The sequence below is a fragment of the Schistocerca americana genome, chromosome 1 (genome assembly GCF_021461395.2).
Source record: "Schistocerca americana isolate TAMUIC-IGC-003095 chromosome 1, iqSchAmer2.1, whole genome shotgun sequence".
Lineage (NCBI taxonomy): Eukaryota > Metazoa > Arthropoda > Insecta > Orthoptera > Acrididae > Schistocerca > Schistocerca americana.
The window spans coordinates 563,697,871-563,712,645 of NC_060119.1; the positions used below are offsets into that span (position 1 = coordinate 563,697,871).

At 40.2% G+C, this 14,775-nt stretch overlaps 1 protein-coding gene across 2 annotated transcripts in view; it reads right to left on the reverse strand.

Moving 5' to 3' along the window:
- Nucleotides 1-14,775, reverse strand: part of LOC124606469 (unextended protein) — a 532,433-nt gene that overhangs the window by 37,518 nt on the left and 480,140 nt on the right. For both annotated transcript variants that reach the window (XM_047138454.1, XM_047138462.1), the window contains exons 5-8: nucleotides 7,886-8,057; nucleotides 7,402-7,593; nucleotides 7,125-7,271; nucleotides 3,301-3,435 (exon numbers count right to left, since the gene is read on the reverse strand). In XM_047138454.1, the coding sequence (XP_046994410.1) occupies nucleotides 3,301-3,435; nucleotides 7,125-7,271; nucleotides 7,402-7,593; nucleotides 7,886-8,057 (646 nt within the window). The remainder of the gene's footprint in view (nucleotides 1-3,300; nucleotides 3,436-7,124; nucleotides 7,272-7,401; nucleotides 7,594-7,885; nucleotides 8,058-14,775) is intronic.

Sequence of the window (14,775 nt, forward strand, 5' to 3'; positions counted from 1 at the left end):
GTTATTGTTTCACCCTTCAAATGTTTGTTAGTAAGATGTGTATGAATCAAACTGCCTGTTGTGTAGAAGCCCTGTCCACAGAGAATCAACTGAATTTCCACTGAGCCACATTTTATGGAAAGTTTTTTTTTTTTTTTTTTGGAAAGGGTGGGCCCCTTGTCAGTCAACTACTCTTCACATCTTCACAAGTGAGTAGTTCAGCACCTCTGGCATAATGAATCGGCTGCCATGGGTGTCCATTTTTGTTTAAACATTGACACCAAAACCCCATGTGTTGTGAGTGTTGTTTGGCACCTGAACAGTGAATGTGAGGCTATGAGAGATTGTCTCAACAGAAAGTTGAAATATTATAGCAGAATTAAGAAACCAGCAATGATGACAGAGTTTATTAATGACCAAAGCAAAATTCCTAGTATATGTTTTTGACAAAGGCTCTAAGGAAAATCTTCCACTCTGCTAAGAATTGAGAGAATGGAAATTTTAAAAAAAGTAATCAGTATTTATTTGACTGAGAAAACATCTGCATGTGCACAGGCCAAACGATATTTAGAAGGTAACAAATAGTTTTATTTCTTTCAACTTCACCCTTTGAGTCATATTTTCTTCCCAACTGTCGATTAATGTACAAAACTATTTTTATGCTGTTTTAATGCTACTTTTTCACTGGTGAAGTAATTTTCGTTGCAAAACACATTTTTATGTTCTTATGTATGTATGTTTTTCTTTGTCTTGGTATTGGAAAAACTAAGTAACATTTTGTTTCCACTCTTAAGTCACTATCATGGGGGAAAATATAACATCCTCATGCTGTATTTGCAGTGTGTAGCAAAAACAAAGCAAACTAAATATCAAGTACATACAAAAAAAAAAAAAAGTCTTCACAATTGTGTGATTAATCACAGTGAGAATCAGTTAAATTCCAATGCTAACAGAGGACTTTACATTGTTTCTGAGCATGCACAGTGTTCACCACACTCAGTATTTTAGAACTGTACACTGGCTCACTCAGCTGATCATTGCAATCACCAACCCAATTATAGTGTAGTTGGCGACAGATTTACACACTGTCATGTAGCACACACCTACCACTAGTGGATGATTTAAGTAGAAACTTGCATGTATAAAGCAGAACATAAACTGCATTTATTCAGCTGTGCATAGACACAACATAAAATCATTAATACAAGGTGTAACAAAAAGAATCATCCAATTTGGCACATCTATATTTCTGAAACTAGAAACATATACAATAAAATTTTTTTTGATTATTATTATAAAAGGGAAACTCAAAAAGCTTTTTTTCATAACTTTTCATAGGGGTTCAATATGCCCCCCACCCTCTCCCTTGAAATGCAGACCACATGTCAATGTGGTATTCAAACTGTTCCCAAACTGCAGCGAGTAAGTCTTGAGTCACAGCTTACACAGCTGCTGTTATGCAGTGTGTCAGTTCATTCATTGTTGTTGGTAAGGGAGCCACATAAACAGAGTCTTTTATAAACCCCCACAAGAAATAATCACAAACAGTCAGGTCCAGTGATCTTGGAGGCCAGTAATGTAAGGCTGAATCATTTGGTCCGGTGTGACTGATCCATCATTCATTAAGCCTACGCACACTGAGATACGTGCTTCCTGTAACAATGTTCCAAGTAAAGAAAAGTGGACCATACTCCTTTTCCTGTGAAACTGCACTAAACACATCAAATTTTGGCAAGCCCCTCTCATGTTGTACAACTTCATATGGTTGTTCTGTACCCCATATTCTCGTATTACAACAGTTAGCCTTTCCATTCAAATGGAATGTTGCCTCATCAATAAACACTAAGCATGGAAGAAAACTGTCATCCTCCATCTTGCCAAGAATAAAATTACAAACCTCCACATGTTGTTGTTTGTGACCCTCAGGAAGAGCTTGTAGTAGCTGAATTTTGTATGGTTTCATATGTAAACATTAATGCAACACATGCCACACAGACATCGGGTGCATGTTTAGCTGTAAAGCTGCATGGCAAATGGATTTCTATAGACTACTCCTGAAATTATGGTGGATTTGTTCAACGTCTGTGTCAGACACTCGGGGACGGCCCAGCAATTTGCCTTTACACAAACAATCTGTTTCTCAGAATTGTTCATGCCATCATCTAATGCTCTGTAGTGTTGGAGGATCTACACCATACCTAGTACAAAAGTCATTCTAAACAGTTATTACTGCCCTGCACTGCGCAAAACTTAGAACCCAAAACACTTTCTGCTGTCCCGACACCAATTTCACTATAAATGAAGTGGGTGCACACTGCTGCTACCTAGTGGGAACCATGTAAAACCACAGAGTTTGTTCTTTCCAACAGTACATTGTTTGCACACATATCTCAGATAACATAATAGTTATGAAATTTTTAAATTGGTTGATTCTTTTTGATACACCCTGTATATTGGTCCACATCTTGTTGAGACTCATTTTTCATATTTGCTTCTGGCCAGCATTAAATTAATATCACATCCATCTTGTATGAAAGTATCTCACAGTAGAACAAAATTTTCACTCTGGAGCAGTGTGTGGCAGATCAAAACTGTGTGCCGGACTGAGACTAGAACTCAGGACCTTTGCCTTTCACGGACAACTGTTCGACTGACTAAGCTATCCAAGCACAATTCACAACTAATCCTCACAGCTTTCCTTCCACCAGTACCTCGTCTGCTACCTGCCAAACTTCACAGAAGTTCTCCTGTGAAACTTGCAAGCAGCTATTTCGTGTATCTTTTGCTCACTGATTATCCAATACCCTATTACTGTTGAATAGTGTACTGTGCACTTTCTCATTTTTTTTCAAATGTTGTTGATGTTTTATTAAGTGCTTCACATAATTTTGCCACATTTCAATCGAACCTCAAATTTTAGGACTGTAGAAACGTTCAGAGACTTTAAATGAGTTTTCTTTGGCCATAAAATGTTAAAACTGGAGAATTTTTGCAGAAATAAATGGTACTTCAGTTTGTCTGTTTGGACAAAACGCTCACAGTAGGACTGATTTATAAATTTTTTTACAACAAACTAATTCTGCAAATCAATTTGAGACTTGATTCACACTTCTGCATGAAATTTCATTGATATCAATGTCACCTCTGTGTTAGGAACAGATATTTCCACCATGCTTTCACTTTCAAAAAGTGAATTTGCCATAACAAAAAATGTAATCACTGTGAATACCAATATTTGTTTCCATAACACACTTTTTTTTTGTTAACATCTGCAATTAATATATTCTAAATATCCCTGTATTTCCCCATTAAATTACTTACTTGTGCTCAGATACTGGAAGGTTGCTAATGTTAGTTGTGGTGAGATGTGAATCTTTTGTGCCTCTCGACGCTCGGCGAAGATAGTGAAGTCTTGTTTTGTTGACTTAACCCTGCGGCGTTTTGATCTGTTGTCCACTTTGGGAGAAACAAAGTTTGTCATTAGTTTATAAGTTGATCATGACACAAGCTACACTCACACCATGATATTTCATGTATTATGTAAATATAGCAAATTGAAAGTTCTTGTACAGTAGGTAATCACTCTTAGACATTTGCTAAGCTCTTCAACTATTAATTGCTTTGTTATTGCACTATATTTTTATTACTGATTTTGAGGTCATTAGGAATATGGAATAAGACTTGTGTAACTCCATGAGAAATATTGTATAGAGATGGAGCAATGAGAGAATTTCAGATGATACCTTTGTTTTTAGCAAACTACTAATCAATTCAGCATCTAAACTGAACGTACTACAGAAAAAAAACTTTTCACCATTATTTTTACTACTGTTGAGTGCAGCAGAGGATTTATCACAACAACATTCAAAACTCACACAGGTCAGATTAAATTATGGAATGAACAAAAGACAGAAGTCCATGATCACAAAATTTTATTCAAAAACTTCTTACAAGACCTAGTAAAATTAATTTCATTAACGTAACGTGGACAAAATTCTTAAATGCTTGTTAAGCACTAAATGTAACTTTTGATATCCAGTTATTTTGACTACATTTTTCCAGTACCAAAAAGGAAATTGTATTGCTGATATGACATACTTGAGTGTGTGACATTCAGCAGCTACTTACGCTACACAGACAAAAAGCAATGGCATCATTGGTGTGTAGGTGAAACAACAATATCTTATATTGTTTTGCATTACATTTTTATTAACACTGTGGCAATGATCCTTCTATGGCAATTTTAGTGAGTAACACACTACCAATATCCAACAGTGGACAATGTACTATGAGGCTAGAATAAAACAACCAATCTACGCATAGGGCTACGATTCTTCACATACTTTGACCACACTTGCAATAAAACTTCTTGTACATAAACTACTCCTGGTAAGACTGACAATGTGAAACAGCCACCTGTGAAATTATCTATTTCAGACATCAGCCAACACGCAAACTGATTTGATGTTAATTGAATGACTGTTAAGATAAGCTCAGCGGACAAAAAGTTTGTCACCCCTAGAGAAATCATTAAAGGCATCGTTTAATACCATATAATTCTACCCCTGGACTTAATAACAGCCTGGATTCAGTTAGGAAATTATTCCATGAAACTGCACATGTACATCATATCCACATTAAGCAACTTGCTGAGGATTTGACTGCACAGTTCCACTAAATTGCAGAGATGGTAGTGTCAGCATTTTACCTGCTGTTCCAACATGTTCCACAGATTTTCTATGGGCTTCAAGTCAGGTGATTTTGCAGGCCACTCAAGATGTAATACGATGGGAAAGTGTTCAGAAACTTCAATGAACTATGTTGTTGTCATCATCTTTAAGTGTCTGAGTGAGTACTGGCCTCTTGCGAGGTGACCGACTCCAAATGTTCATTGCATGCAGTTCCCGTCACAATGTTCCCTTGCTAACAGGTTGGGATGGATCTTTGTTCACTGCCTGCATCAATTCGTATTAGTTTTAGAAATGATTTTGATACACAAGGCATGAAACACACATCCGGTCCCTCTCAATCAGGATTTTTTTCTAACCATGTTGAACAGTCCACGCACCAACAAATCCAGCAACTTCACACACCGTATGGCCATGGACATGGTCAAACAAAATTGCCCTTTTTGTCTCTATCACATCCTTACATTTACCAATGTTTGTATACAATGTCCACTTTCAAAACTGATCACTACTGCCTAATGCTCATGTAAAGGCAGAGCGTGCACAGTTAAGCACATAACTCTGTCACTGCATCATCTATAAAGCCTTAACAATTCATCTGTGCGTGCGCACTGGGATGACTAAGTTTTTGTCCGGTGAGCTTGTTAATGAGGATAAATGGTACATTTGTTGCAAAATCGAATACCCTGACTTGAAGAATACTCATATGCAACAGGTGTTAACTTCTTATTTGCATCATTAATTGTATAATTTTTCGTTCCGCTGGAGTACAGGGTGACACATGGGAGAGGGACGGTTTTGAACTGTGTAGTACTGAGGGCGCAGTGGTGGGAGGTGGTTGTGGCGGGGATAGTTCTGATCCACAGAAGGTGCCATTTCATTTACTCAGTCACTATGGAGTAGTGGGACTTGCAACGTCAAGTGTTTGTCTATGACAGTTTCGTGAAAAGTGGCGAGTCTATTATTGCTACGCAGTGATTGTTTCATGTGTGGTTTAATGTCGGTTGACATGGAGCTGTTCCGAGCTGTAACACAATCCTCAGATGGGTGGAAAACTTCAGATCAACTGGAAACATACTGGATAAGAAGCATCCTGGCCCGAGATGCAGAGTAACAACACCAGAAAATGTTGAAAGGGTAAGGTAAGCGGCAGTCAGAAGCCGAGGACGGTCAGCTAGACATCATGCTAGTGAGTTACAAATCAATCGTGAATCGGTTAGATGAATTTTGCATAAAGAATTAAAATTCCATCCCTACAAAATGCTTATTGTCCAACAACTTAAGGAAACTGATTTTGCTGTACGAGAAGACTTCGCTTACAGAATGCAAGTGATTTTGAGATAGAATGAAAATGAAATTTTATTGATAAGCGACGAAGCTCATTTTCATTTAAATGGGACCGTGCACACCTTATCCACCAGCATCCTCTACACTCAGAAAAAGTAACAGTCTGGTGTGCTCTTGGGTCTGTTGGAAACATTGTACCTTTTTTTGGAGAGAACGGGGCCACAGTTACTGTTAATTTGGTTCGTTACATTCGTATGCTTGAAACATTCTTGAAACCAGAACTAAGAAGACGACGAATCCCTTTAAAACACGTTTGGTTTCAGCAGGACAGGGCAACATCGCACACCGCAAACACTTCAATGACAGCTCTTAGACGCATGTTTCCTGGCCGGATTATCTCATGTTTTGGCAATGTTCCTTGGCCTCCCAGGTCTGCAGACTTGTCAGTATGTGACTTTTTTTCTGTGGGGGTACCTTAAGAACTGCGTCTATAACCACAAACAATGAAATTTGGATGAGTTGAAGTATGCAATCATTCAAGAAATTGCTGCCATCCCTGCAGAGATTTTAGTCCATGTGATGGAGAATTTTGAGAAGAGACTTGAGTCCTGCATTCGAAATGATGGACATCACCTTGATGACATTATTTTTCACAAATAACTCTGTTAACTAAAATGGCAAATAATTAGCTTTGATTTTATGTAAATAAACATGCATTAATTTTAAAGTTGGCTGAGTACTATTTCATTAAAAACTGTCCGTCTCCTGTGTGTCACCCTGTACTAACTCATATCTTCACAGGAAAAACTATATTTACAATTTGTGCTTTGTTTATGACATCCATCTGACCTCAGTTTGTACCAGAGTCTCCATATGATGATGACTTCATTTTTGCAGTCCATATTCTGTGTTTGTTTATACCTCTGAGACTGACTTGCAACTATGACCATGTAAGAACAAATTAAGAAAGACCAACTCTGTTGGCACGTCATGAGAACTTCTAAACAAAAATGCTCCTAATAGGCAATAGAAATTCACACATTTTGCTGGTAAATTAGATGAGACAGAATTTTTATGCTGTATGCTGCATAGAATTAGAATAAAGAATTTGTTTCAGGTATAATTTCTCATTCACCCAAATGTTGGGAAGAACAGGGTAAAAATACTTACTCCAAACATCTGTTTCATCAACAATTTCTGACTGGATAAGTTCCTCAATGACATCCTCCAATGTCACAAGCCCAATTGTTTCATAAAATGGATCTCCTTCACCTTCTGAATTGACTCTATGAACAAATGCCATGTGTCCTTTTATTCCTGTTAAGACAAAAACACACACAATATTATTCTCAAATTTCACTCCAGCATATACATTATATCACTGACTGTTAACATCATTGTGACAGAGTGCATTCATTTGTAGGAAAAAGTAATTATTTACGATTACCTTCTTTGAACTGCTTGAACATGACATCGAGGGTAGTATCTTCAAATACAAAATTACATGGATTCTGATAGAATTTGCAGAGTGTCTTTAATGGAGTGTTATCATCAGGATCAACAAATGCTAGATCTTTAATGTATAAGACAGTCACAATGTTGCTACGACTTCCTTGATAAACTGGTATCCTGGAGTATCCTGCAGAAAAGAACAACTTTTAATGTGTTGACAAGTAACAGTAATGTGAGCAGCCAGAAATTACTTTTTTTCTAATTTCAAGTGAGCTGCTTATGCTACAAATCATTGATATAAAGAAATGTTGACATTTCTACACCATTCCTTGACAAAAAGGAATCACTATTAACCAACAACTCAAATTCAACAAAATAACCATTAACATATACAGGCAGAAACAGTTTTCAACTGGTTTGGAATAAAGACCATTTTCTTATGTGAGAAAAAGTAGCTACTGAAATTGCCAGATACTTACCTTGTTTCATTATCTCAGAGACTGTCTCAAAGTCCAATATGGCTTCATAATCCAGCATAAAGACATCTTCAAGCTTTGTCATTACATCAAAAACAGTTTTTTTCCGTAGTTCCAGGGCACCAGAAATGATGTTAACTTCATCTTTCTCCAGATCATTGTATTCTGTGGTAAGCTGTAGAGGTAAACGACAAGTGAATGATGAATTTGGATGTGATATAACATATGGAAGATAGTGATTTACTTATAAACCAAATTATCCAACATTCAGATTGGAAGTAATATTTAAAATTTGTATATGACCATTATATTTAAATTCACTTGTTGCAATGTAACATTGGTTTTGAGCAAAATCTTTGATGATACAATATAGCAAAAGCTTTATTAAGTAAAACTGTTATGAAATGAAGATCAGATTAGAAAGTGGTGTTCCTAAGATCAACATGGACATGGAAACTGTCACAGTATACATTTTATGGAAGAACTGATACTCTTAGATTTGATTATCCCACAGAAATTGAGTGAAGTGGTTACCAGGTATGCATAACAACCAACCAATTTACAAATTAATAGAATAATAATCTTCATACACATATAAATGATTACATGCCGGAGTGTGTAAAATAATTCAAGTATCAAGAAAATAAAATACTTTGAATATTTTCTTATACTCATCACAGTTGTGCTAAATGTAGAGAAGACAAACATTCCATTATATTCTTTAAAATTATTTAATTGGATAGGTAAAAAACCTACTCCCCAAATGGTAGCAGAACACACATATAAAAGACAGTTGTGACTGGCAAGCTTTCGGAGCTAGTGGCTCCTTCTTCAGGTAGAAGGGTTGAAGGGGAAGGAAGACTGGTAAAGGAATAGGACTGGAGAGGTCTAGAAAAAGGGGTAGATTTTAGGAATGTCACCCAGAACCACGGGTCAGGGGTGACATTCCCAAATCTACCCCTTTTCCTAGACATCTCCAGTGCTTTTCCTTCACCATTCTTCCTTCCACTTCAAAACTTCTGCCTGAATGAGCCACTGGCTCCAAAAGCTTGCCAGTCACAACAGTCTTTTATGTTGTGCTCTGCCACCACTTAGTTAGTAGATTTTTTTATCTATCCAATTAAGTAATTTGATCAATAACTGATTGTTTCCATTATTATATTCTTTAAGATGTACCGTATAAGAGTCAGATCTATCAATAAATTTGCCATCATGAAGGAGTAATTTGTCAGCAATAAATCCTTCAGGTTCCTCTTCAATTTTACTTCATTACTAACTAAACTGTTTAATGTTGGAGCAAATCATTAAGAAGTTTTTTTCTGAATAACAGTTTTCTTTTCTTGAACCAAAATAATTTCTTATGTAGACTGCTCTTATTGCTCACACTGAATCTGTACTCTGAGCTGTTAGGTGGAAGAAATGTATTTCTTGTTTACAGCAAATCCCCTTAAGGGAGCTAGTCCTCTTTGAAGATTACAATAAATCTATTTTAATTTTTCAGGTTTAAAATTTGCTGTGTGGTGTAGTGTTCATCCCAAGTTCATAAGAAACTACATTATCAAGCACAAGGCGATTTGTGAAAAAGAGGCTCTGAAAACCTTTCACAGCAGTAACAAAATAGTTGACACACAATTTTAACACAAAATAACTAACAGGCATTATGGAAATTATGAACATGCCCCAACTTGAGATTGGACCAACCCATTACATCTTCAGCACAGAAGCAGAGGTAAAGGGTATTGAGCAAACAATGCAGCAGGTGACAGGAGCTGGCAAAGAGGCCCACAGGACCACCACGGCCATGAAGAAAAGGCAGGAGGAGCCCCTTTTGGATCTGGAAGAATTGCTGTAGGCCTATACACCAGGGTTAGCTGATTAGAGGTATGTTTAATTATACTACAGAAAATATAGCCCAAGACTTTAAAACACCAATTTTCAGATTGGCAGGAAATGCAGCTTGTGAATGGTACATAAGATTTTGATTGGAATTTGATGCCAACAATTTAAAATCAGTCAGTTTACAGTCAGTCTGTCAGTTCAAAACCAGCCCGTTCAAAACCAGCCCGTTCAAAACCAGCCCGTTCAAAACCAGCCCGTTCAAAACCAGCCAGTTCAAAACCAGCCAGTTCAAAAGCTGCCAGTTCAAAAGCTGCCAGTTCAAAAGCTGCCAGTTCAAAAGCTGCCAGTTCAAAAGCTGCCAGTTCAAAAGCTGCCAGTTCAAAAGCTGCCAGTTCAAAAGCTGCCAGTTCAAAAGCTGCCAGTTCAAAAGCTGCCAGTTCAAAAGCTGCCAGTTCAAAAGCTGCCAGTTCAAAAGCTGCCAGTTCAAAAGCTGCCAGTTCAAAAGCTGCCAGTTCAAAAGCTGCCAGTTCAAAAGCTGCCAGTTCAAAAGCTGCCAGTTCAAAAGCTGCCAGTTCAAAAGCTGCCAGTTCAAAAGCTGCCAGTTCAAAAGCTGCCAGTTCAAAAGCTGCCAGTTCAAAAGCTGCCAGTTCAAAACCTGTCAGTTCAAAACCTGTCAGTTCAAAACCTGTCAGTTCAAAACCTGTCAGTTCAAAACCTGTCAGTTCAAAACCTGTCAGTATACATAGCTGTTTTGTGGCACTTAAAAGCCCATTTTCAGTGCACGTAAAGAAAATGATATTTGTCTCGCCATATCACAATTTTGTTAGAACTTAATAATATTCAATTATCCTAGCTCTTCTGACAAAAAATTGTTAAAATGACTTTCAAAAAATCATTGTGTTACAAGTCCCATAAAAGGGCTTCAGGAATTCTCACCGATGACCAATGTTCTGGCTACAAGCGATCTTTCTACACGGTGCAGCTATTACAGGGAGCACCTGAAGTGGACACAAAAATGATTTGTTAGAGACAAAAGTGTAAGGAAGAAAACTAAATTATTAGCTTTAGCGTTACTTTTTATTTCACTTAAAAGAGTCGTGAAAATCTAATATTTTCAAGTGTTCAAAATGAAGTTCCCTCCAAATGTGTTAATATAGTGATGGCTGATAGTGCACCAAATCTTTTGAACAGGGTTCTGTAGAGTTGTCCTCAACTCACGCTGCAGATATAGCATATTCGACTAGCCCATTGTTAAGGCATCTGCCAGCACTAGGGAGGCTATCTGGGTTCATGTTCCTATCTGACACAAATTGTCTTTACTACCTTCCTTTTTTTGTCTTCCAACAGGTTTGATGTGACCCACCATGAATTCCTCTACTGTGCCAACCTATTCTTCTCAGGTTAGCATTTACACAGAATGTCTGACTAATTGGTGGATATATTCCGGTACCTATCTCCTCCTATAGCCTTGCTTTCTAATGCTTTCTTTGGAACCACAGAAGTGACACTCTGATGTCTTACTTAATGCACAGTTATTCTGTCCATTCTTCTAATCAGTGTTTTCCAGATTTACATTCCTATCTAATGCTGTGGAGAATCTCTTCATTCCTTACGTGAACAGTCCACTTAAATTTCCAGCACACTTCTGTGATGCCACATACTGATACTTCAAATCTCTCCTTCCCAGTTTTCCCACTGCCCATGAGTCACGGCCATACAATGCAGTGCTCAAAACATACAGTCTCAGAAATTTCTTCCTCAAATTAAGGCTGTTTTGCAAACAGCATATGGAGAGATTCCATTCCAATTCCGTCCAGCCCTTACACAAAAAAAAAAAAAAAAAAAAAAAAAACAGAAATATTTAAACAATATGAAACTTGGGGACAGATTTGAACAGTAGAAAAGATCACAAACCAAATGAACACTATCCTGGAAGGACTACATGCAGAGTTAATGAGGTATTAAATTTGATAGGAGACTTTTCTCATCATAAGTAATTTTCTTCACAATTCCAAACTGACCAACTGATGTGTTACCATCAAAAATAATCACGGAGTGAAAAGGTTTGCACAATTTTTGTATTTCTGGAAATCAGTCTAGTTAAATAATGCCGAGTAGGCATTGTTCATTGAAAAGTAAGACAGAAGACATTGCTTTCAAAACTTCCATCACCAACACATTTCCGCAGGAGGAGGCCTTTTATCGAGGGGGCATTAGGCTGCCGCCACTGCAAAATGACCTACCTAAAAAAGCCAGGGAATCCCTACCACCACTAAACCTGAAACACTGTAGGAGTATCAGCACTGCCTCCCTGGTCAAGTTGGCTGCAAAGAACCACTTTTTACCAATGTACTCACTTCATACTGACTCCACATAGGAAATAGAGGGAGATACGCTCCCAATGCCCACTCTAAAGCAACATAGGGTCGGTTGGTTTTGATCCATCTCAGGAACTGTTTTTTTTTTTTTTTTTTTTTTTGGTGGGGTTTAAGGGCGCTCAACTACTGAGGTCATTAGCGCCCAGTCACCGTTGTTAGAGCACATGGAATCTAGTAAAACTCAAGGGGAGCGGGGGGACACCAGAAAGACCTGACAAAGATGCAGATAAAATAAGTAAAAAGGTTAGATGTCTTTGGACAAGCCAGTCAAAGTTATAAAACGCTGCTCGTAGCAGCTGCTCGAGCGTCATCAGCTAAAACATCCGGTAAAGTAGATGGCAGGGACAGGACAAAACGAAATTGACTAAAACGGGGACACGACAATAAAACATGGCGCACTGTTAATGCCTGACCACAAGGGCACTGCGGGGCTGGGTCACCGGAGAGCAGGTAGCAGTGGCTAAACCAGCAATGCCCAATCCGCAACCTGGTCAGAAGGACCTCCTCGCGCCGAGATGGTCGGGAGGATGTTGTCCAAGCAGTTGGGAGCGGTTTTACTGCCCGGAGCTTGTTTCCTTGGAGGGATGACCAAGCATCCCACCACAACGACACAAGCCTCTTACATACATCCCCACGAACGTCAGATGACGGGACACAATGGGAGGCTGGCCGAGGCAGGAGGACTGCAGCCTTGGCTGCAGCATCCGCAGCCTCATTCCCAGGCACTCCTACATGTCCGGGAACCCACAGAAAGCCGACAGAACCACCACTATTAGCGAAAGAATGGAGGGACTGCTGTATCCGTTGAATCAAGGGATGGACCGAATAGGGAGCTCCAAGGCTCTGAAGAGCACTGAGTGAGTCAGAGCAGAGTACATACGATGAATGGCGGTGGCGGCGGGCATACTGAACGGCCTGATGGAGAGCAAAAAGCTCGGCTTTAAAGCTCGAACATTGGTTGAGGAGCCGGTATTTAAAGGTGGCGGCCCCGACGACAAAGGCACAGCCGACACCATCGTCAGTTTTGGAGCCATCGGTGTAAATAAAGGTGTGACCGGCAAGTCGAGCGCAAAGTTCGACAAACCATGAGCAATACACTGCAGCCGGAGTACCCTCCTTCGGGAGTGAGCTGATGTCGAGATAAATATGAACCGGAGCCTGGAGCCAAGGTGGTGTCGGCCTCTCACCCTCTCTGAAGGTGGTAGGGAGGGCAAAATCCAATTGTCGAAGCAGGCGATGGAAGCGGACTCTGGGGGGCAGCAGGGCAGACACATACAACCCGTACTGACGGTCGAGAGAATCGGCGAAGAAGGACTTTTAAGAGGGGTGGTCGGGCATAGACAACAGCCGGCAGGCATACCGACACAGCAGTATGTCGCGCCGGTAGGTCAATGGTAACTTGGCAGCTTCAGCATAAAGACTCTCGACAGGACTAGTGTAGAAGGCTCCGGTCGCAAGACGTATCCCCCGATGGTGGATGGAGTTGAGCCGGCGTAAGAGGGATGGCCGAGCGGACGAGTAGACGAAGCTCCCATAATCCAGCTTCGATCGGACTATGGACCGATACAAGCGAAGCAGGACAGTGCGATCCGCTCCCCAAGATGAACCGCTAAGAACTCTGAGGACATTAAGGGAACGTGTACAACGGGCCGCCAAATAAGAGACATGCGGAGACCAACACAGTTTCCTGTCCAACGTGAGCCCTAGAAACTTAGTTGTGTCCACGAATGGGAGAACAACGTGACCGAGATGTAAGGATGGCAGAAGGAACGCTTTATAACGCCAAAAGTTGATACAAACCGTCTTCTCGTCAGAGAACCGGAAGCCATTTGCCACGCTCCATGAGTAGAGGCTGTCTAGACAACGCTGAAGGCAGCGCTCCACGATGCATGTTCTCTGGGCACTGCAGTAGATCGCGAAGTCATCGACAAAGAGAGAGCCTGAGACATTAGGTGCAGTGCAATCCATAATTGGATTGATCGCGATGGCAAAAAGGGATACGCTCAAGACGGAGCCCTGAGGCACTCCGTTCTCCTGGAGGAAGACGTCGGACAATAGGGAACCCACACGTACCCTAAACTTCCGATCCATTAAAAAGGAATCAATAGAAAGGGGCAGGCGACCGCGTAGGCCCCACCTGTGCATAGTGCGGAGGATACCTCCTCTCCAACAGGTATCATAAGCCTTCTCCAAATCGAAGAACACGGCTACCATTTGGCGCGTTCGCAAAAAGTTGTTCATGGTGACTGTCGACAAGGTCACAAGGTGGTCAACAGCAGAGCGGCGGCCACGAAAGCCGCATTGGACACTGGTAAGCAGCCATCGAGATTCAAGAATCCAAACTAACCGAGCATGAACCATGCGCTCCATCACCTTACAGACACAGCTTGTGAGAGAAATGGGGCGGTCACTAGAAGGAAGGTGTCTATCCTTCGCGGTTTTGGGTATAGGAACAACGACGGCGTCACGCCAATGCATGGGGAACTGACCTTCGGTCCAGACGCGATTGTAGGTACGAAGAAGGAAGCTTTTGCCCGCCGGAGAAAGGTGTGCCAACATCTGATCGTGAATGGCATGTGGCCCCGGAGCAGAGGACCGGGACAGTGCAAGCGCACGTTCGAGTTCCCGCATAGTAAAGGGGGCATTATAAGTTTCCAGATTCAGCGAGTGGAAGGA